Below are 16599 nucleotides of genomic sequence, written 5' to 3'. Positions count from 1 at the left end.
CTGACCTCTGGTAGTTTTTTTAGGACATATTACTAAAGTACTATTTCTGGGTTAAATGATAAACAAAATGTAGAGGCTTTTGATAAGCATTGTCAAATTGACTTCTATAAATGTCTGTAACCTTTTATATTTCACCAGTAGTGCAAGAAAGTGCCCATTTCACCATACCTTCTGCATTCTTAGATTCATTACTTAAAACAAATTTTTTTCAGCAGTTTGATAAGCTTTGTTGCAAGTAGACGATGATGATGATGATGGTGATTATTTTGGTCCACTTATCTTTCTTTAATGTATTCCTTGTTCACATCTCTCTTATTTGATGTGGCAGTGTTCATCTTTTTGTTTGTACTTCATCAGTTTTGTGTAATAATGATACTAACTCCATGGAAAAGGGAGTGAGAAGTCAATTAATTATAGTGGAAAAATGAGCAGCAAAACACCTTGTCGTTCTGCTCACACTCAATGTGTGAGTTTTCCACACCATGTACTTCTGATACCCTCTGGAATTAGTGTTAGACCTCACAAGTTAAGGACTCAGCCCACAAGACTGGCTCCCACTCAGAATATTTTAAAGAGCACACATGGAAAGCCAAATGAAGAGATATACAGGGTGAAGTCTGGAAGTCCTCAAGCTCAAGAGCTATTCCTTTGGAGTTGGGGTGTGCCCCCGTTCTGGTACATGGATGTGTTTATCACCCTGGAAGCTCTCCAAACCCCATACTTTTGGGATTTTTATGGATGCCTCATCAATTATTAACTCCATTTTCAGCCCCTCTCCCTCTTTGGAGAATGGGCTTGGACTAAAGTTCCAAACCTCTAATCATGACTTCTGGTGATAAGAGTCCATTCAGGAGCCACCAAGGAACCCACCGAGTGTCACCTCATTAGAAAAGATATCCCTAACATCCAGAAAATCCCATGGGATTTAGGAGTTCTGTGTCAAACACTCTTACCAGGAATTACAAGGGTTTTTGGAGCTCTGTATCAGGAACTGGGGCCAATGACCAATATATTAGCAGGCATTGAAGGCAGATTTTATATATTTATATTTATCTCCTTTTATTTCACAAATGGTAGAATGTTGAGTCATTTATTTCAGAGCCTGCAATCAGCTATTGGACTCACATCTGTAATTTTATGGTCCCATATGACATGCGTATATATCCTATTTCTTTTGCCCTTTTTCATAATATTTTGTGCTCTCTTACTAATATCTTAATATACTGAAGCCCAGAGATGACTCTGCTCATGATTATTTTTCAACTACTTAAAGATAATCAACTTTTATTTCTTCTCTTATAGATCTACCAATTTTTTCAGATTAACCAGGATCAAAGGGACCTGTGAGCCAGCTGTTTCCAGAGCTATTGGGACTATTTTCTGGGGAAGAAGGGAACCTGTCTGGGCCTTGGCGCTGCACACTTGTGGCTATTTTTCTATCTCCCTTCAGATATAAGTATTTCTGCTATTCTGAGGATAGTGGGAAAGCAAATAGCTTTCATAGTGCCCATCCAGCAGGCTTCTTACTTCTAATATGCTAAGCCATAATGCCAGTTTGAGTACTAGGTAAAGGAAAAAATGATAGGTTGCATTAATGCAAAATAACACTCGGGGTGTTCATACGTGTGTACGTGAGGGACGTATGAGCTTGAGTGACATGGTCACGTACAAATGGCTTGAGAGGCAAATTAAAGGAAACACATTTATTGTGTTTTGTTGAAAGAATTTGACTCAAGAAACAGTTGAATCTGGATGGAAACAATCAAGGTGATAGAAAATTAGTTTCTCCTTTGTATCAGAATGAAGAGATCTCCATATTAGAAAACTTCTTTAAAAAAAGTTCTCTATAATATAGTGGCATTTAAAATGGTTTTTGAAGAGCAAAATTTTTTTAAAACATTTTGCTGCCAGAAAATTAAGTTCTAAACGCTGGCATTAATTTCAGTCTTATGTCAAGAGCCAAATGGATTAATAATGAAATATCAAAGGAAAGTACAATCTCTCACTTAAATGTTTTAATGATAATAATGACTTAACACTTGATAAGAAAGCTGAAAAAGAATATTATTCCCATCCTGCAGTTTTCATAATAAATGAAACTTTCCCGTGGAGAAAATAGTCTCCTTTAAGACAGGTTCAGAGTAGGGCATGTCAGGAAATGATTCCACCTTGATTAAAATTTTTCTTCATATATTCAGTCAGCTCCTTATCTTGATTTTTCAAGTAGAAAAATAAATGAGAATTTTAAGCCTTAGTAAAACATTATGGAAATGTAAAAATCAGTAAACATTAAAAAGCCAAACTGAAGATCTAAATCAGTAAATGACAATTAAGAACCTTCCAGATTTGAGGCAAACAGATGTACTCAATGATCAGACCTAAATGTGCCCAGCTAAGGACTATCTTTGGTTTTTAGGTCTTTTTAAATGCAACTTTTCCAGGAATATAAATACTGGTTCTGATTCAGAAAGTATGTTTTGCCTTTAAATACTTCTGAATTTGAAGTAATTCTGAAGGAGGCTATGGTGTGTTTTGATACTATTTTGTATTTCAGACATCAACATTTATTTATACATTGTTTTTATAACAGATTTTATATTGAGATAGCTGTATGAATTCACACAAAGTCATTTCTTAGTACTTTTTAGTTGTTTTGAACCATCTGAATACAAAGTTTATAAAGCAAAATAGATATATAGTATTAGTATTAGTAAGAATAGTATTAACATGGTAAATATGTGCTATGACATCAATATTTTGATATGAGTATTTGATATATTTTTTCTCCCCAATACATTGGTTTTATTTGATTATTCTCTGGAAATAGTTTAAATATGAACAATTTTATAATGAGCAGGCTTAGGTTTGATTTTGACTTTGACACTGAAATGTATTTTCTTTGTATATAGTAAACATAGCAATGGCCCGTATCTTTTCAAGTTGTTTTTATTTTGCATTTTTTATAGTTTTCCTGTTTTTAACATATTAGTAATTTTATTTTATTTTTTTGAAACATACCTTGTCCTGGCAACTATGAGGTTGTCTTTTGCAAAGATGGCACAAAGAATGCCTTACTATAAAATGCTAACACTGGATATTAGTTAAGTTAGAAATGTTACTTTACAAATCACATTATTATGGATTTGGAGATTTAAAAAAACATATCATTTGGATTATGCTAATCTAAAAAATAATCTTTTATCGATAAATGCTATACTTACAAAGAGTATTACATCTGGTGGAGATGTTAAATCTCCAAATTAAAAAAATTTATTGTTAATTTTGATTGTTATTAGAAAAATTAAAAAAAATTTGGGGACCCAGAAAAAAAGTTGAAGTCTACTCCCATTGCTCTCTAATAGGTTACTTTCACACATGTGACTGAGCCATTTTTAAAAGCACACTTTAAAGGATTCATTAGATAGTCTAGCCTAATTATGTACCATTAGATGTTTAACCAGTTTTCAACTATAATTTGATCATTCCAGTTTGAGTGACTAGGTGCATGGTGGAGAAATATTTCAAAATTAGAAAAAGAAGAGCAAGAATGTGTTTTAGGACTAGCTGAGGCATTTTGTTGTGATTTGAAGGCTCTGTGCCACATAGCTGTTATGTGGTTGGAAATAGTAACTTTGAAAAAGAATTCTGTCCTTACCGCCTTGAAGATGAGCAGTGTAGAGATATAAGAGGTTAAAGTCTTGGTCATGGGTGGGATTACTTGGGAGAAGTCAGAAGACAGACTGCTCCGTCCCTGGTGTGTACAAGTATTTTGATGACCGAACATGCTGTCTGTCTGCGGCTCATCAGGTTATACTCTCAGCTTTCGTTTCTTCTTGCTGCTTTAGGGAAATGGGCAGGAGTCGGTGTGTCTTCAATGTGTTGTGTTCTGAAACAGTCTTCTTATTCAGTGATGACTACAGTTATGAAATCAAGGCTTGCATATGCAACTAATTAATTAAGCTGGATTGCTTGGATATTATCCCCCAGCTGTATTATGTATGGTACGGTATTGTGGAAAGCTTTTCTCTAATGTTGTTTCTATCTCACGGATATTGAAGGTTAAAGCTCTCTAGTGGCTCTCTGAAAATGAATACCTTTTTCTGCTGACTTTGTACCATCACAACTTATTATTTGCGAATAAAATGATATACCATTAGTGAACATTAAACTGTTAATAACATCAGAAATTCCTGGTGAATAAAAAGACAAATGAGTTGTATTTATTTATTTTGATTCCTGCTGTTAACTGTTTTACTTTTGTGGTTTAGGATATATAAACAGACCAAAAAAAAAAAAAAAATCCCAAATTCTAGGAGTCTAATGTCTTCAGTCTTCAGCTGTATTTTTCCCTACTTTTCTCAGAATCTGGTTTGAGTTTGTTTCAATATTGAAACAAGTGCCACATGAAAATATTAACAGCTGGTTCCAGGAATCATCTGGAGGGGGTGCAGATGCAGTTATCATGGATCTTGTCACGGAACTTTGGTGGAAATACTGTGTGTGAGGATTACAGACTGCTCATTAGCAGTTTTTAAAAATAGCTATGAGAAAGGAACATTGGAATATAACGCGCTGTGCAATTTTGTTTCCTACTAGAAAGCAGAAGATGAGGATATTGTTCTCACACCTGATGGCACCAGGGAATTTCTGACGTTTGAAGTTCCACTTAATGATTCAGGATCAGCGGGTCTTGGTGTCAGTGTCAAAGGTAACCGGTCCAAAGAGAACCATGCAGATTTGGGAATCTTCGTCAAGTCCATTATTAATGGAGGAGCAGCATCTAAAGTAAGCAAATGTTAACTTTACCCAGCTTATGCGCATTAACAAAAATATTTAAGTACAACCCTATTCCTATCTTGGAAACATATACACAGTGTGGGGGCGGATTACTTGTTCCTCTACCCTCTTGTGTTCTTTATCTATGGCCTGTGAATTCAACTGGCAAAAGACAGATGAACAGAACATGTTCACAAATTTTATTGATGTTAATATTTAAAATTTTCCACATACAGGGATTCTACAGAAAAGAGAAACCTAAAGAAGTGGTTAGACTCAGAAACTAGATACCATTTTAGCAAAGGGCAATGAATTGTGGAGCAGTGATTGGACGAGGAAAAGGGTGTTGGGGCTTTGGGGTGGCAAATTGTAGGACGGTAAATATATGGCAGAAACTAGTGGAAGATAAGGTTTATTTTGTACGGTCTGTTTTGTAGGCTGACTAATCTCAGTGCTCTCTGTGTCTCTCGTGATGAGGGTCATTTTTTTACTGGTTTGAGAGAGGAAAGGAGACATCTTCCTAAGAGGAACTCCATGCCCTGCACTTAGCCAGAGAAGGGAAGAACAGAGAGCTCCTTCTCCATCTGCCATTTTTCAGTTGCCTTCAGCTCAAAATAGTCCTTATGCCAAAATGGTGTGTTTTGGAGCAACATATTCAGATACCCTGTAACACTTACCAAGTGTCTTTTGTTTTCTTCATAGTAGCCCATGCATGATCAAACTAATAGAAATCTTGGTGGTCTCTCATTTGGGGATGAAATCATAGCTTCAAGTCCCCATTTTTGGTCTCACAGAATTTACAACCTGTAGCCCTTATAGTTGAAAGAAGATAATCTGTGCAAAGACTTAGCGGAGGTTCTGGCACAGAGCTGCCCTGCAGTAAAGCTCATCTTCTTCTTCCCTGACTATGGATCACCTAGACTATTCCCCAGTCTGGAGAAAGTTTCCTGGCTATTTGTTAAGGGGGCACCTCTCTGCAATTGTGTAACAGCCTTGAGCTTTTTCTTGTCTTGGGTTGTAAATAACCTCTATGGGTGTCTCTGGAAGCAAGAAAGTAATCACTTTGTGTCCTTTAAATTAGTATGCTATTTTGGTAAACAGATTATGATAATGACTTGGTTTACAAATGTATAAATGATTGAAATAGACACAGGCTGCAGTGGCTGCTTAGACATTATTGTGCTCGTGTTCAATTGGGCATAATCCATTAGGATTAAAGCCTCTTTTTATCCCCCTTGTATTTATTTATTTATTTATTTATTTATTTATTTATTTATTAAAGAGAAAGCAACTTCTTTTATAACAGTGTATTTAATAGCACTTATTTCTACCTGTTTTCTTCCCAGGATGGAAGGCTTCGGGTGAATGATCAACTGATAGCAGTGAATGGAGAATCCCTGTTGGGCAAGACAAACCAAGATGCCATGGAAACCCTCCGAAGGTCTATGTCCACTGAAGGGAACAAGCGAGGAATGATCCAGCTCATTGTTGCAAGGCGAATAAGCAAGTGCAATGAGGTAAAGTATAAAAAATGAAAAGAAGACTCTAGCATTTGAAATTGTAATAAGACTAAGTTTTTGTCCCAATATTGGACAAAGAATGGCAGGTTCTGGGACTTTGCTTCAAAACACTATAAATTATCTTTGCTTTCTTTATTGCATTGTCTGTGGACTATGATTTGTTCTCTTTTTTTTTTTTTTTTTTTTTTTTAAATTTTTTTTTTCAACGTTTATTTATTTTTGGGACAGAGAGAGACAGAGCATGAACGGGGGAGGGGCAGAGAGAGAGGGAGACACAGATTCGGAAACAGGCTCCAGGCTCTGAGCCATCAGCCCAGAGCCCGACGCGGGGCTCGAACTCACGGACCGCAAGATCGTGACCTGGCTGAAGTCGGACGCTTAACCGACTGCGCCACCCAGGCGCCCCTGATTTGTTCTCTTAAATATGTGATCAAAATATCCCTAAGTGTGCACTAGTATTTCTATCTCCAGCTCAACAAATAACACTGGGATCTTAAAATCACCTTCAGTTGGTTCTCTTTTTGAAAATGGCCATACCTTCCTGTTGGGAGCGAACAGTTTCTCTTCTGTTCAGTAGTGTTGTTCCTAGGAGAGAGAAACAATGAAATAATGGCTTGTTCATTTGATTTATCAAAGTGGGATGCTTATTTCAAAGCCCCTGAAAGGGGAGAGTCTGTTTCTCTTGTGACCTTGTCAAAAATGTAAGTCTCCCCTCCTATTCTCCTGTGTCTCCTTTCTCCTTTACTAAAGGGTTGAATATTTTCCCCTTGACTGCATGCTTTTTCAGTGATATCTATTGCACAGTGCCATGGCTGGCTCTGAATACATGTAGCAGGTATGTAGTTAGGAACGAGTAGGAAGAATATCCTCTCTTGAAGGTTATGATCATGTTTTCCCAAATTGTAAAAACTTGCTAAGCAGAAACATACTTTCTTGCATAATGGGGCATTTGACAATTTAACAGGAATTATATATTTATGTGATTATATTAAACCTAAAAAAAGTTTATAGTTCTGTTATAATTTATGTGCCATCCATAGGAAATAGGTGGGAGCTGCGAATTTATAGAGTGAAGCTTGTTAAAAAAAAGTAGAGTTTGTTTTTGTTTTTAATCAATGCTCAACTCCCCACGTTAAAAAATAATTTTTTTTAATGTCTCTTTATTTTAGAGAGAGAGAGACAAGTGGGGGGCTGGGGGGGAGACACAGAATCTGAAGCAGGCTCCAGGCTCCGAGCTGTCAGCACAGAGCCTGATGAGGGGATTTTCGAACCCACAAATAGTGAGATCATGACCTGAGCTGAAGTCTGATGCTTAACCGACTGAGCCACCCAGGCGCCATGCCAACTTCCTACATTTTTAAATCAACTAAAAGGAAGTGCCTAGGAAATCATATAAACTGAAAATTATATCTAAATGGTTTAAGTGTTTTTCTTAATTTTAAAGTCTATGTTATATGTATAAAGTGGAACTATTCAGATTGCTTGACCACTCATGCCATCCTGTAATATATTCCTATTTTGCAATGAAAGTTGAGTACTCAGTGTTGAGGTGACCAGTTTTGGAAAGGTTATTGACTATTATTTCTTTATTGTTTTTATTTTTCAAATGGAGAATTTGTTAACAATAAAGAGTTAATTTCCGTAACAAGGGAACACTGAACCTTAACTTAAAATTCACTTTCATAAGATAAAAATTCACTTTTGTAATATAAATATAAATGCTAATCCCTCAGAGTAGCCTACTGGAATGGTTTTCCTGAGACGTAGAGTTTGTATTTGATGCCAAAATTTATTATTTTGTCTCAAAAATTATTAAATGATTTTTTAAATTTTTTTTTTAACATTTATTTATTTTTGAGACAGAGAGAGACAGAGCATGAACGGGGGAGGGGCAGAGAGAGAGGGAGACACAGACTCGGAAACAGGCTCCAGGCTCTGAGCCATCAGCCCAGAGCCCGACGCGGGGCTCGAACTCACGGACCGCGAGATCATGACCTGAGCTGAAGTCGGACGCTTAATCGACTGAGCCATCCAGGCGCCCCTTAAATGATTTTTTAAATATAAGTCCTATAGGGGCACCTGGGTGGCTCAGCTGGTTAAATGTTCGACTCTGGATTTCGCTCAAATCATGATAGCATGGTTTGTGGGTTTGAACTCCCTCTCTCTCTGTCCCTCCTCTTCTCTCTCTCTCTCTCTCTCTCTCTCTCTCTCTCTCTGTCTCAAAATAAATAGACATTAAAAAAATAAAATGCAGATCCTTTGAAGTGCTAAATGAAAAGTCTCCACAGTAAGTTCACAAGTATACTGCTCTTTATTAGGTCTTTTTCTAAACCTGAAGGACTTCACATTCACAGGACAGTATTCTCCGGCAGACGTTTATTGAGCATCTACTAATCTACTATATACAGGAAGTGTGTTAGATCGCTGGCATATGGCAGTGATTAAAAACAGACCATGCGCCTTCTCTCCTAGAACTTAAATTCTGCTGCAGAATATATCATATTCTCAGTCCCTCTTAAAATAAATTAGAATTTGTAACACCTTCTCAAAGTTTTCCCTGACAGATAAACATTGGATTAGAATTCTAGGGACACTGAAAACATATGAATACCACTGAAGACCAGCATTCTGAATCTGGACATGCTTTCCCCTGATTCAGATGGTTCCTCGTTGTTCCCCAAGCAGTAGCAGAGCAAACCTGTACCAGCCTGAAAATGTTTTGATAAAAGCACTGATTTTATTCCCTGTTGTCCTGTAAAACACATGAAATTGGAATCCCACTGAAATATTTCTGTGTCTTATTCACTTCTGCATATGAATTTATGTGAATGAAATGATTTAAGTAAGGGAACAGCTGCAATAGATAGTAATAGACTTTAATATTCAATATTCCTTATGGTATCATTTTCATACATTGCTGGTTATTACTATTTCTTAGGAGGGTATAAGCTTATAAAACAATTATATCAAAAAAAATCTTATCATGAGTGCTGTGCTTTCTTTGTAATACTACCGAGAAGACTTTTGTACTGACAGGATTTAACTAAAGAATTATATGAAGACAGAAGAGCTCAGTTCAGCTTCCCATAAGGCATAAGACATGATTTTGCTGATGTTGTACTTATATATTACCTTTGGAAAAACATCTCTCTGAATTACAAGAGAATATGTGTAAATTGTGTTACAGTAAATATTGATATAAGCATACGGTATCTTGTCATGAATGAACCTCAAGCCAAAATAATGTGCTTTGAGTTCTGTCCTTCTGGGTCTATTAGTCAGCCACAGAGTCCGGTCTTTGACAACATCACAAAATTATATTTTACTAACTCATCTTTAAATCAAGGGTTTGCATACTTAATTTCAAGCCAGAGAAGATGAGAATTTGCAAAAGAAAATTGTACATTGTTACCTCTTTCCTTGCCCTTTTCTTGTATGAAGGAAGTGTCATATATTATCTTAATATTTTTATTCAAACATTTTTTGTCAACTCTCCACTCTAGGTATCATCTTCGCCTGAATTTCACTGAACAGCACACTTGGAGATGTTCTTGGGAAGAGATTTCTCAGTCTCTTTTGCTCAGCCTTTCAGGAATCTTGGAACACCACCCATCTTGAATCTTTTCTTAACCTGCTCTCCCCATTTTTCTCCTCCTTCCCTCTGGCTCTTCTCTCTCCTTTGAGGTTCATTTATTTCTGCCTGTTCTTTTATTGTTAGTACTTCTCAAAGCTTTCCCTGGGCTGTTTCTTATTCCACACATGCTCCCTGGGACATCTTCAGGTACCAGTGATGCTATTATGGTTCCCATAACCCTGTCCCCAGCTCAGAATTCTGTTCCAATTCCAGATCCCTCTGTCTAACTGCCCATGGAGATACTTGCTGGTTTGTCACTCAGGCACCTCATTCACCAGCCCCCAACGCTGCTGGCTTCCTCTATCCTGTCTTGCCTCCCCCCACCCTATAAACCACACCACTGCTCTTTCAGTTGTAGAAGATGGAGAAGGGGGATCACTCTTCACCTCTCAAATGCCTTTCCTGTCTCTATCGCCTCTGTTTCCAGAACCTCTCTCTCCTCGACCCACTCTTCTGCAGCCACTCTGCTATTGCCCCACTCTAGGCCCATGGTCTTGCTGGGGTCAGTGCCAAAGCCTCTACAGGGATTTCTTCCTTGGTCCATTCTCCACACTGCAGTAAGGCAGGTTTTTTCGCAAAACAAATTGCTCATGTCCCTTTCATCTGATATCCCTTCGGGACGTTTTCAGCCTGTCCAGGACAGATGCCGGTCTCCATCACACAGCCCACTGGGACATGTGGAAACTTCCTGTGCAGTCTGCTTGAGCTACTCAGCACTCCTTGCACTTTCTTAGACACATGATACTCTCTCACCTCCAAGTTTTCCCCATGAGCCCATTCTGCTCCTTGTCCTCACAAAGGCAGCCTTTAGATTGTAGTTTCTCTCACCGGGGTGTTTCCGGGGTGCGAGTACTTGCCTTCACCTAGCAGCATTTACGCTGTCATAGTTTCCTTTTTGGCTTTCTTTCATGAGGCCTGTAAATTCTGAGATGTCCAAGATGTTGTCCATCTGTCATGTTTCTCTCTCTCCATCATTGAGGTACAACCCAGAGCAGACACCTAAGCATGAACTGAATGATAAGGGAAATAATCCTGGAGAGTCTTGTGTTTTGAGAAGAGCTAACAGGGGTGTCTGGGGGCTCAGCTGCTTGAGCATCTGACTTGATTTCAGCTCAGGTCATCAAGCCCTGCATTGGACTCCACACTGAAAAGTAGAGGCTGCTTGAGATTTTCCCCCTGCCTCTGCCCCTCTCCTGCTCATACTCTCTCTCTGTGTCTAAAATTAGAATAGAATAGAATAGAATAGAATAGAATAGAATAGAATAGAATAGAAAAAAAGAAGAGATAACTTAGTTAATATTAAAGACTGAAGTTCTAAATAAAAAAAAAAAAGAAAACATCAGGCATGGTAACCAAATTAATATTTTGGCAGTGATTCTGAATTTCCTTTTCTTTCCTTGGATCTAATGTTCTTACTTAAGTACATTTAAAACATCTCATAAGCAATAATTGTTTCTTTAGGAAAAAAGAGAAAAATGGCTTTCCCTTGTTTTGTGCTCCTGATTGATGGATTGACTTTTTTGTAGACAAATTTTGTAAGTCCTGACATTCTTTCCACTGGAAAAAAAAATACATAAAGCAAGAGGCAGAAACACTGGGTATCGTCACAAAGGACACATTTGTTGAGGACCTAGAAGGAGATATGGGAGTAAATACCTGACATCATCCCTTGAGGATTGAAAGTAACCTGTGTGTGAGAATTATGCTGATTGTAGATGTCCCAAGGAAATTAATATTTTAGAAATTACTGCAGTCTAACATAGCTTACAGTCATCTCATTATATCGGTGTTAGACGTGATTTCATACAAAGCCTTGCCTTAGTACTTGTTGAGAATGGGACCAGGTGAGCTTTGTCTTACACCTCAGGCTGAAGGATCTAGTCATCAAGGACTACTTTAAAATGAGTTCTCTCTGTACGTTTAATCCTCTTAGAATTAGAAAGCCATATTAAAATAGGAAGGGGCCTAAGGTATCATTTATGGCTCTCTTCACTTTATATATTAAGAAATAAATGCAGAAAGGTCAAACGATTTGCTTAATGGCTGCAAGGCCAAGGTAGTGGCAAAGTAATTTAGAAGCAGGGTGCCCATTCATCTTATGCATGTGAGTGGGCCTAATTGATTGTGATTGTGTTGTTCAGGCACTTTGTATTCCGGTTGTGTTAAGAGGCAACATACAATAAAGCATGGGCTTTAGCATCAGACCTTCCCTTACATTCTGGGTGTGCTGCTTACAGGCAGAATGACTTGGGGGAACTTACATTACCACTCTGATCCTTGCTGTTGCCCACGCGGCAGAGCAGGGTACAGAGGAGCTGAAATGCTGTCCTGATTGATAGCAGAGCCTAAACTGGCCACTCTTCTCCAAAACCCAAGCCTGCCCTTTTATTCATTGTTTGTGTTTACCTGTCCTTCAGATGTTAGTACTTTCCACAACACAGAATTGTAATGTAGGCTCAATTGCTGTATTTCAACATTGTACTGTGCCCTCAGCTTTAGGCTTGCTTCCACATGGCCTCACATGTATAAATCTCCAAACCATTTTGAGGAAAATCTGAGTCGTTTACTTGGAAATGAATTTATTCGCCCAGTTACTTGCCCAGTACCTGCTCTGTGCCAGGCGTTGGGGATAAAATAGAATAAGCCCATAAATACTGAAATATCGAATAATAAGAGTATGCAGATTGTTAACTAGAACTCAGTCTTAAGTTTGATGTAGAAGATTAGGGCCATATCTATGCCAGGTTTTCAAGGCTTATAGTCAAGATGGTGGGATACATTTTGTTTATGTGAAGGACCTCATTTGACCCATTAATGCTTACCTACATGAACGTGAGAATTTACTAACCCCCACAGAAATTATATTAGCTTTTTAAAAGAAGCCAGGATTTTAACTATTCCTCAGAAAGGTAGTCCAAGTATATAATGAAAAGCATATTCATTGGACAATATCCAGTTTCTTTGTTATTAAATAGCATTTGTATTTTCTGATTATAAAAGCAATATATCATTGTTTGGGTATCTTATCTAAGAGAGTATTACATTTACATTGTTTTTCAGTATTGGGGTAATTCCTAATTTTATACCCTTGTAAATGAAGTTATGATAAATATTGATTCACATGAATCTTTATTATTCACTTAGCTTTTTATTTTGTGAGGACGATGACCACAAAGTGAAACAAATGTCCGGGACAGGGAGTGTAAACTGTTTTTTGACCTGTGATAGACATGTCTGTATTACGTTAGAGAATGACTGTATCCATATCCACTCCTACCCAATATGAGTTATCTTACTACAACCAAGAACTAATTTTTCTTTAAGGGGTGGAAAGGCTTTCCTGTGTTTCTAGAGATGGAGCTGAGGGGGGTCCAGCACAACTACCCCTACTCGGCACTGAAGTTGGACTGAAGAACATTTTTGCACTTTGAACAAGTTACAAAGTGAAAATTGCAGATCTTTTATTTGCCTTTCTTCTTCTAAACTTATCCAAGTTTAATTTGGATAAGGTTTTTACGTAAGGAGACTTGCAGGGCCTGGGAGAGGCCCAGATTGTAGGCCATTCTGGGCCATTCTTCAGGACTGAAGGCGGCCCTGCCTGTCTGTGCTGCCATAGTGCCACAGTGGCATGTTTCTCGTTCTTAAACTGGCTTTCGCACAACAACAACAAAATCATCAGAAGATTTAAAACAAAACTGTGCTCCCCAATCAGGCTTTTTTTTTTTTTAAAGAAATTAAAAGGCATTGTATCCTCTGTTAAATATTTATGTAGTAGGCTATTGATGTCTTCATTTAAATGTGTCTTTTTAGATGTAAATTAGACATGGTTAGGGAGGTAGGGGACATGAAGACTCTTTCCCATGAAATGTTCAAGTGTGAGGTTCTTTCTGAACAGGCACCTTACTGGTTTTTGGTTTTTTTTTCTAGAAAGCCTGCATGTGCTATTTTCTAAATGGAATTTTTATTTGATTTCCTAAAATTCTAAAATAGCCTCTTAGATTATTTAGGGATTTCTCATGAATAGCTGTACAAGGATTTTACCATCTAGAAGATTGCAGTTGTATGGTTCAATGAAATGCATCTGTTAAGCAAATGTGAGGATATGTTGTTTGTCTTATGATCAAATAAATTATACAGCAATCAGGTCTTGTAGAGAGACTTGTATAGCAAGTCTCTTTAATATATGTGCTCATTTAAAATTTTCAAACATACTTGTTCTTAAAGGCATAGGGTATCGGCTTTTGTTTTTGTTTTTACCTCGCAAAGTACCTTGGAATTTAAGCACAGTATTCTTTCAGAAAATGTTCTTTTGTTTTTTTACATCAGAGACCTTGAATACTTAATTTACTTTTCTGTAAAGCTGTCAGTTGTAATCTGCAATTTAAAAAAAAAAGAAACTAATAAAACAAGTCCTCATTTCACAATTTAAACCTTATTGAGTCTAATTCACTAGCGCTGCGAGTTGATTATGCTCCTGCAGTTTGACGTGCCTCCAATTGTAATTGTGTTGACCCTTCAATGCATTAAATCTCCCCAGTGCTTATCAAACTGGGAGAGATAAGTCTACAATTCGGAACTTCATTAAATATCTCATTTATATTAAACAGATGATAGCTTCTAACAGAAATAATAATTTGTTCAGATGAAGGAACCGCAACGGCTGTGGTTTCATCTGTTTGGAATGTGCAAACTCTCTCCCACTTTGCCATGTTGTGGTGCTCCCCCCAGAACCCTCCCGCCAAGCCCTCTTTGTCTCTGGCTGCAAGCCAACACCAAGCGTCACGCGATATTAGTCCACGGGGTTAACCCCAGAGCCCACATTTGGACGACTGCAGTTAAGTGTGCTTTGTTCTTCCTCGAAATAGATTTGTTTCAAGGCCTTATGAACATAGGTTCCTTATTCATATTATTTTTGTGAAGAATCTGACTTGGAGGCACAGCTGTTTTAAAGAATGCCACATACTGTTTTCATTCGTGGTGATAAAAACTGACCTATATTCTTTGCTTAGTAGATTGTCTGTGTTTGTGACATACACATCTTTGCTTCATTAGAATATTCGATCCCTACTTCTATATTGTTTGTCTGCTGTTAAAGTGTTTTTTTTTTCAGTTACTTACTACCTTATATTTAAGATTATAGTAAGAGAATAGAATGATTTTTTTCCCGAATTTCTAGCCAAAGAAATATAGGCTCATTGAATTGTTCAAGACACCCAAGCTCACAAGTGGTGTTGAGGTCTTGTAGAGTAGGCAGTAATTCTTGCAGCACACACAGAGATGTGTGCTAATTGTTAGGTGTATTTACCTACCATAGGTCTAAATCATGTAGCTGAGTTCCAGCTTCCATTCTGATAAAGCATCCTTTGTGCAGAGCAACATCTCATAAAGAATTCTGAATTAAACCATAACTTAAATTGACTTCAACCAATACTAACAGTCAAATTGAAAAAATAAGCAGCAAAATAAGTTATAAAAAAAAGCTTTTAATATACATATTTTTCCTCCAATGGCTGCAGTCTGACAGAACTTCATGGGAGGCACAGTGTAAAGTGGCACGGAAAGTTGGTCATTAGGCAGAGCTGTCATCACAAATTATTTTGGTACAGGGTGAAAAGTTCTAGTTCATTTGGTACCCAGTTGGATACAGGCCTTGGGCAAGTTGTTATAATTCCCCCATGCTGCTAATGGGCCTCCAGTACTGATTTTCCCTTGCCCCCTTTTCTCTATAGCTGAAGTCACCTGGGAGCCCCTCTGGACCTGAGCTGCCCATTGAAACAGTATTGGATGATCGAGAACGAAGAATCTCCCATTCCCTCTACAGTGGGATTGAGGGGCTCGATGAATCACCCACGAGAAATGCTGCACTCAGTAGGATAATGGGTGAGTCAGGTAAAATTCTGTTTATCACAACTTATTTTTATGCTTTCCTGGTTCACTGGGAGGTTATTAATGTAATATTAATGTAAAGGAGGCCCATGTTTTCAAGAGGAAAAAGAGTAGGTTCATTATAATCATCCAGGAAGTGTTAATGTGAAGAGAGTAAATCAATACATTGATTTTGTTAAGTGAATTTTAGATCCTGTAACGTGTGGGGTGAAAAAGAAAAGAAAGGAGTCACATGGTAATATTTTCAGTGATCAAGATATTTTTAGCTTGTTTGAAATAAGAAGTGAAGCCAGGTTTTAGGAAAAAATCAAAATGTAGTAGTGTGGGGCAAGAAGAATTCAAAAGTTGAATCTCTTCCCACACCAGCACTGTTTAGAGGGAGAGGAACAAATACATATCTACACATTTGCATGTATATGAAATATTCGCATTTATTTGGTATGTGCTTAATAGGATGTTACCATTTTTTAATTGCATCTCTACTTTTTCAAAGCCCTCATTTTAAAATCTGGAAGCTAGTTTTTTGCATCCTTTGTTTAGATGCGACACCGTGCTGTCTGCACGGCCCCAGTGGGTAATGAGGTCATTAGCGCTTGCTCTGCACCGGTTCAGCTTTCTACTAACAGATCCAGTTAATAAAGACTTGCTTTGCCACAGGAGTGGTTGGATTTACTGAGTTGCTCATCTTGGGATTAACTTGTGAGAGTTCTCAAATTTAAAACCTACGAAACTTTTGATTAAAATAGCACCTGACATAAAACACTTTTATCGCTGGTATGTGTC

At 37.6% G+C, this 16599-nt stretch overlaps 1 protein-coding gene across 14 annotated transcripts in view; it reads left to right on the top strand.

Annotated features, from left to right (window-relative positions):
- The window catches only part of PARD3 (par-3 family cell polarity regulator), a 676275-nt gene that overhangs the window by 425836 nt on the left and 233840 nt on the right, over positions 1–16599 (top strand). For 7 of the 14 annotated variants that reach the window (XM_047865961.1, XM_047865959.1, XM_047865960.1 and 4 more), the window contains 3 exons: positions 4597–4785; positions 6123–6293; positions 15660–15810. In XM_047865961.1, the coding sequence (XP_047721917.1) occupies positions 4597–4785; positions 6123–6293; positions 15660–15810 (511 nt within the window). Of the gene's footprint in view, positions 1–4596; positions 4786–6122; positions 6294–15659; positions 15820–16599 lie in introns of all 14 variants that reach the window. The other 7 variants (XM_047865953.1, XM_047865957.1, XM_047865951.1 and 4 more) reach the window with 1 other exon arrangement.

Source organism: Prionailurus viverrinus, chromosome B4, assembly GCF_022837055.1.
Source record: "Prionailurus viverrinus isolate Anna chromosome B4, UM_Priviv_1.0, whole genome shotgun sequence".
NCBI classification, from domain to species: Eukaryota; Metazoa; Chordata; class Mammalia; order Carnivora; family Felidae; genus Prionailurus; species Prionailurus viverrinus.
Note: the sequence above shows the minus strand (reverse complement) of the source record. Positions and strands in the feature narration are given on the sequence as shown.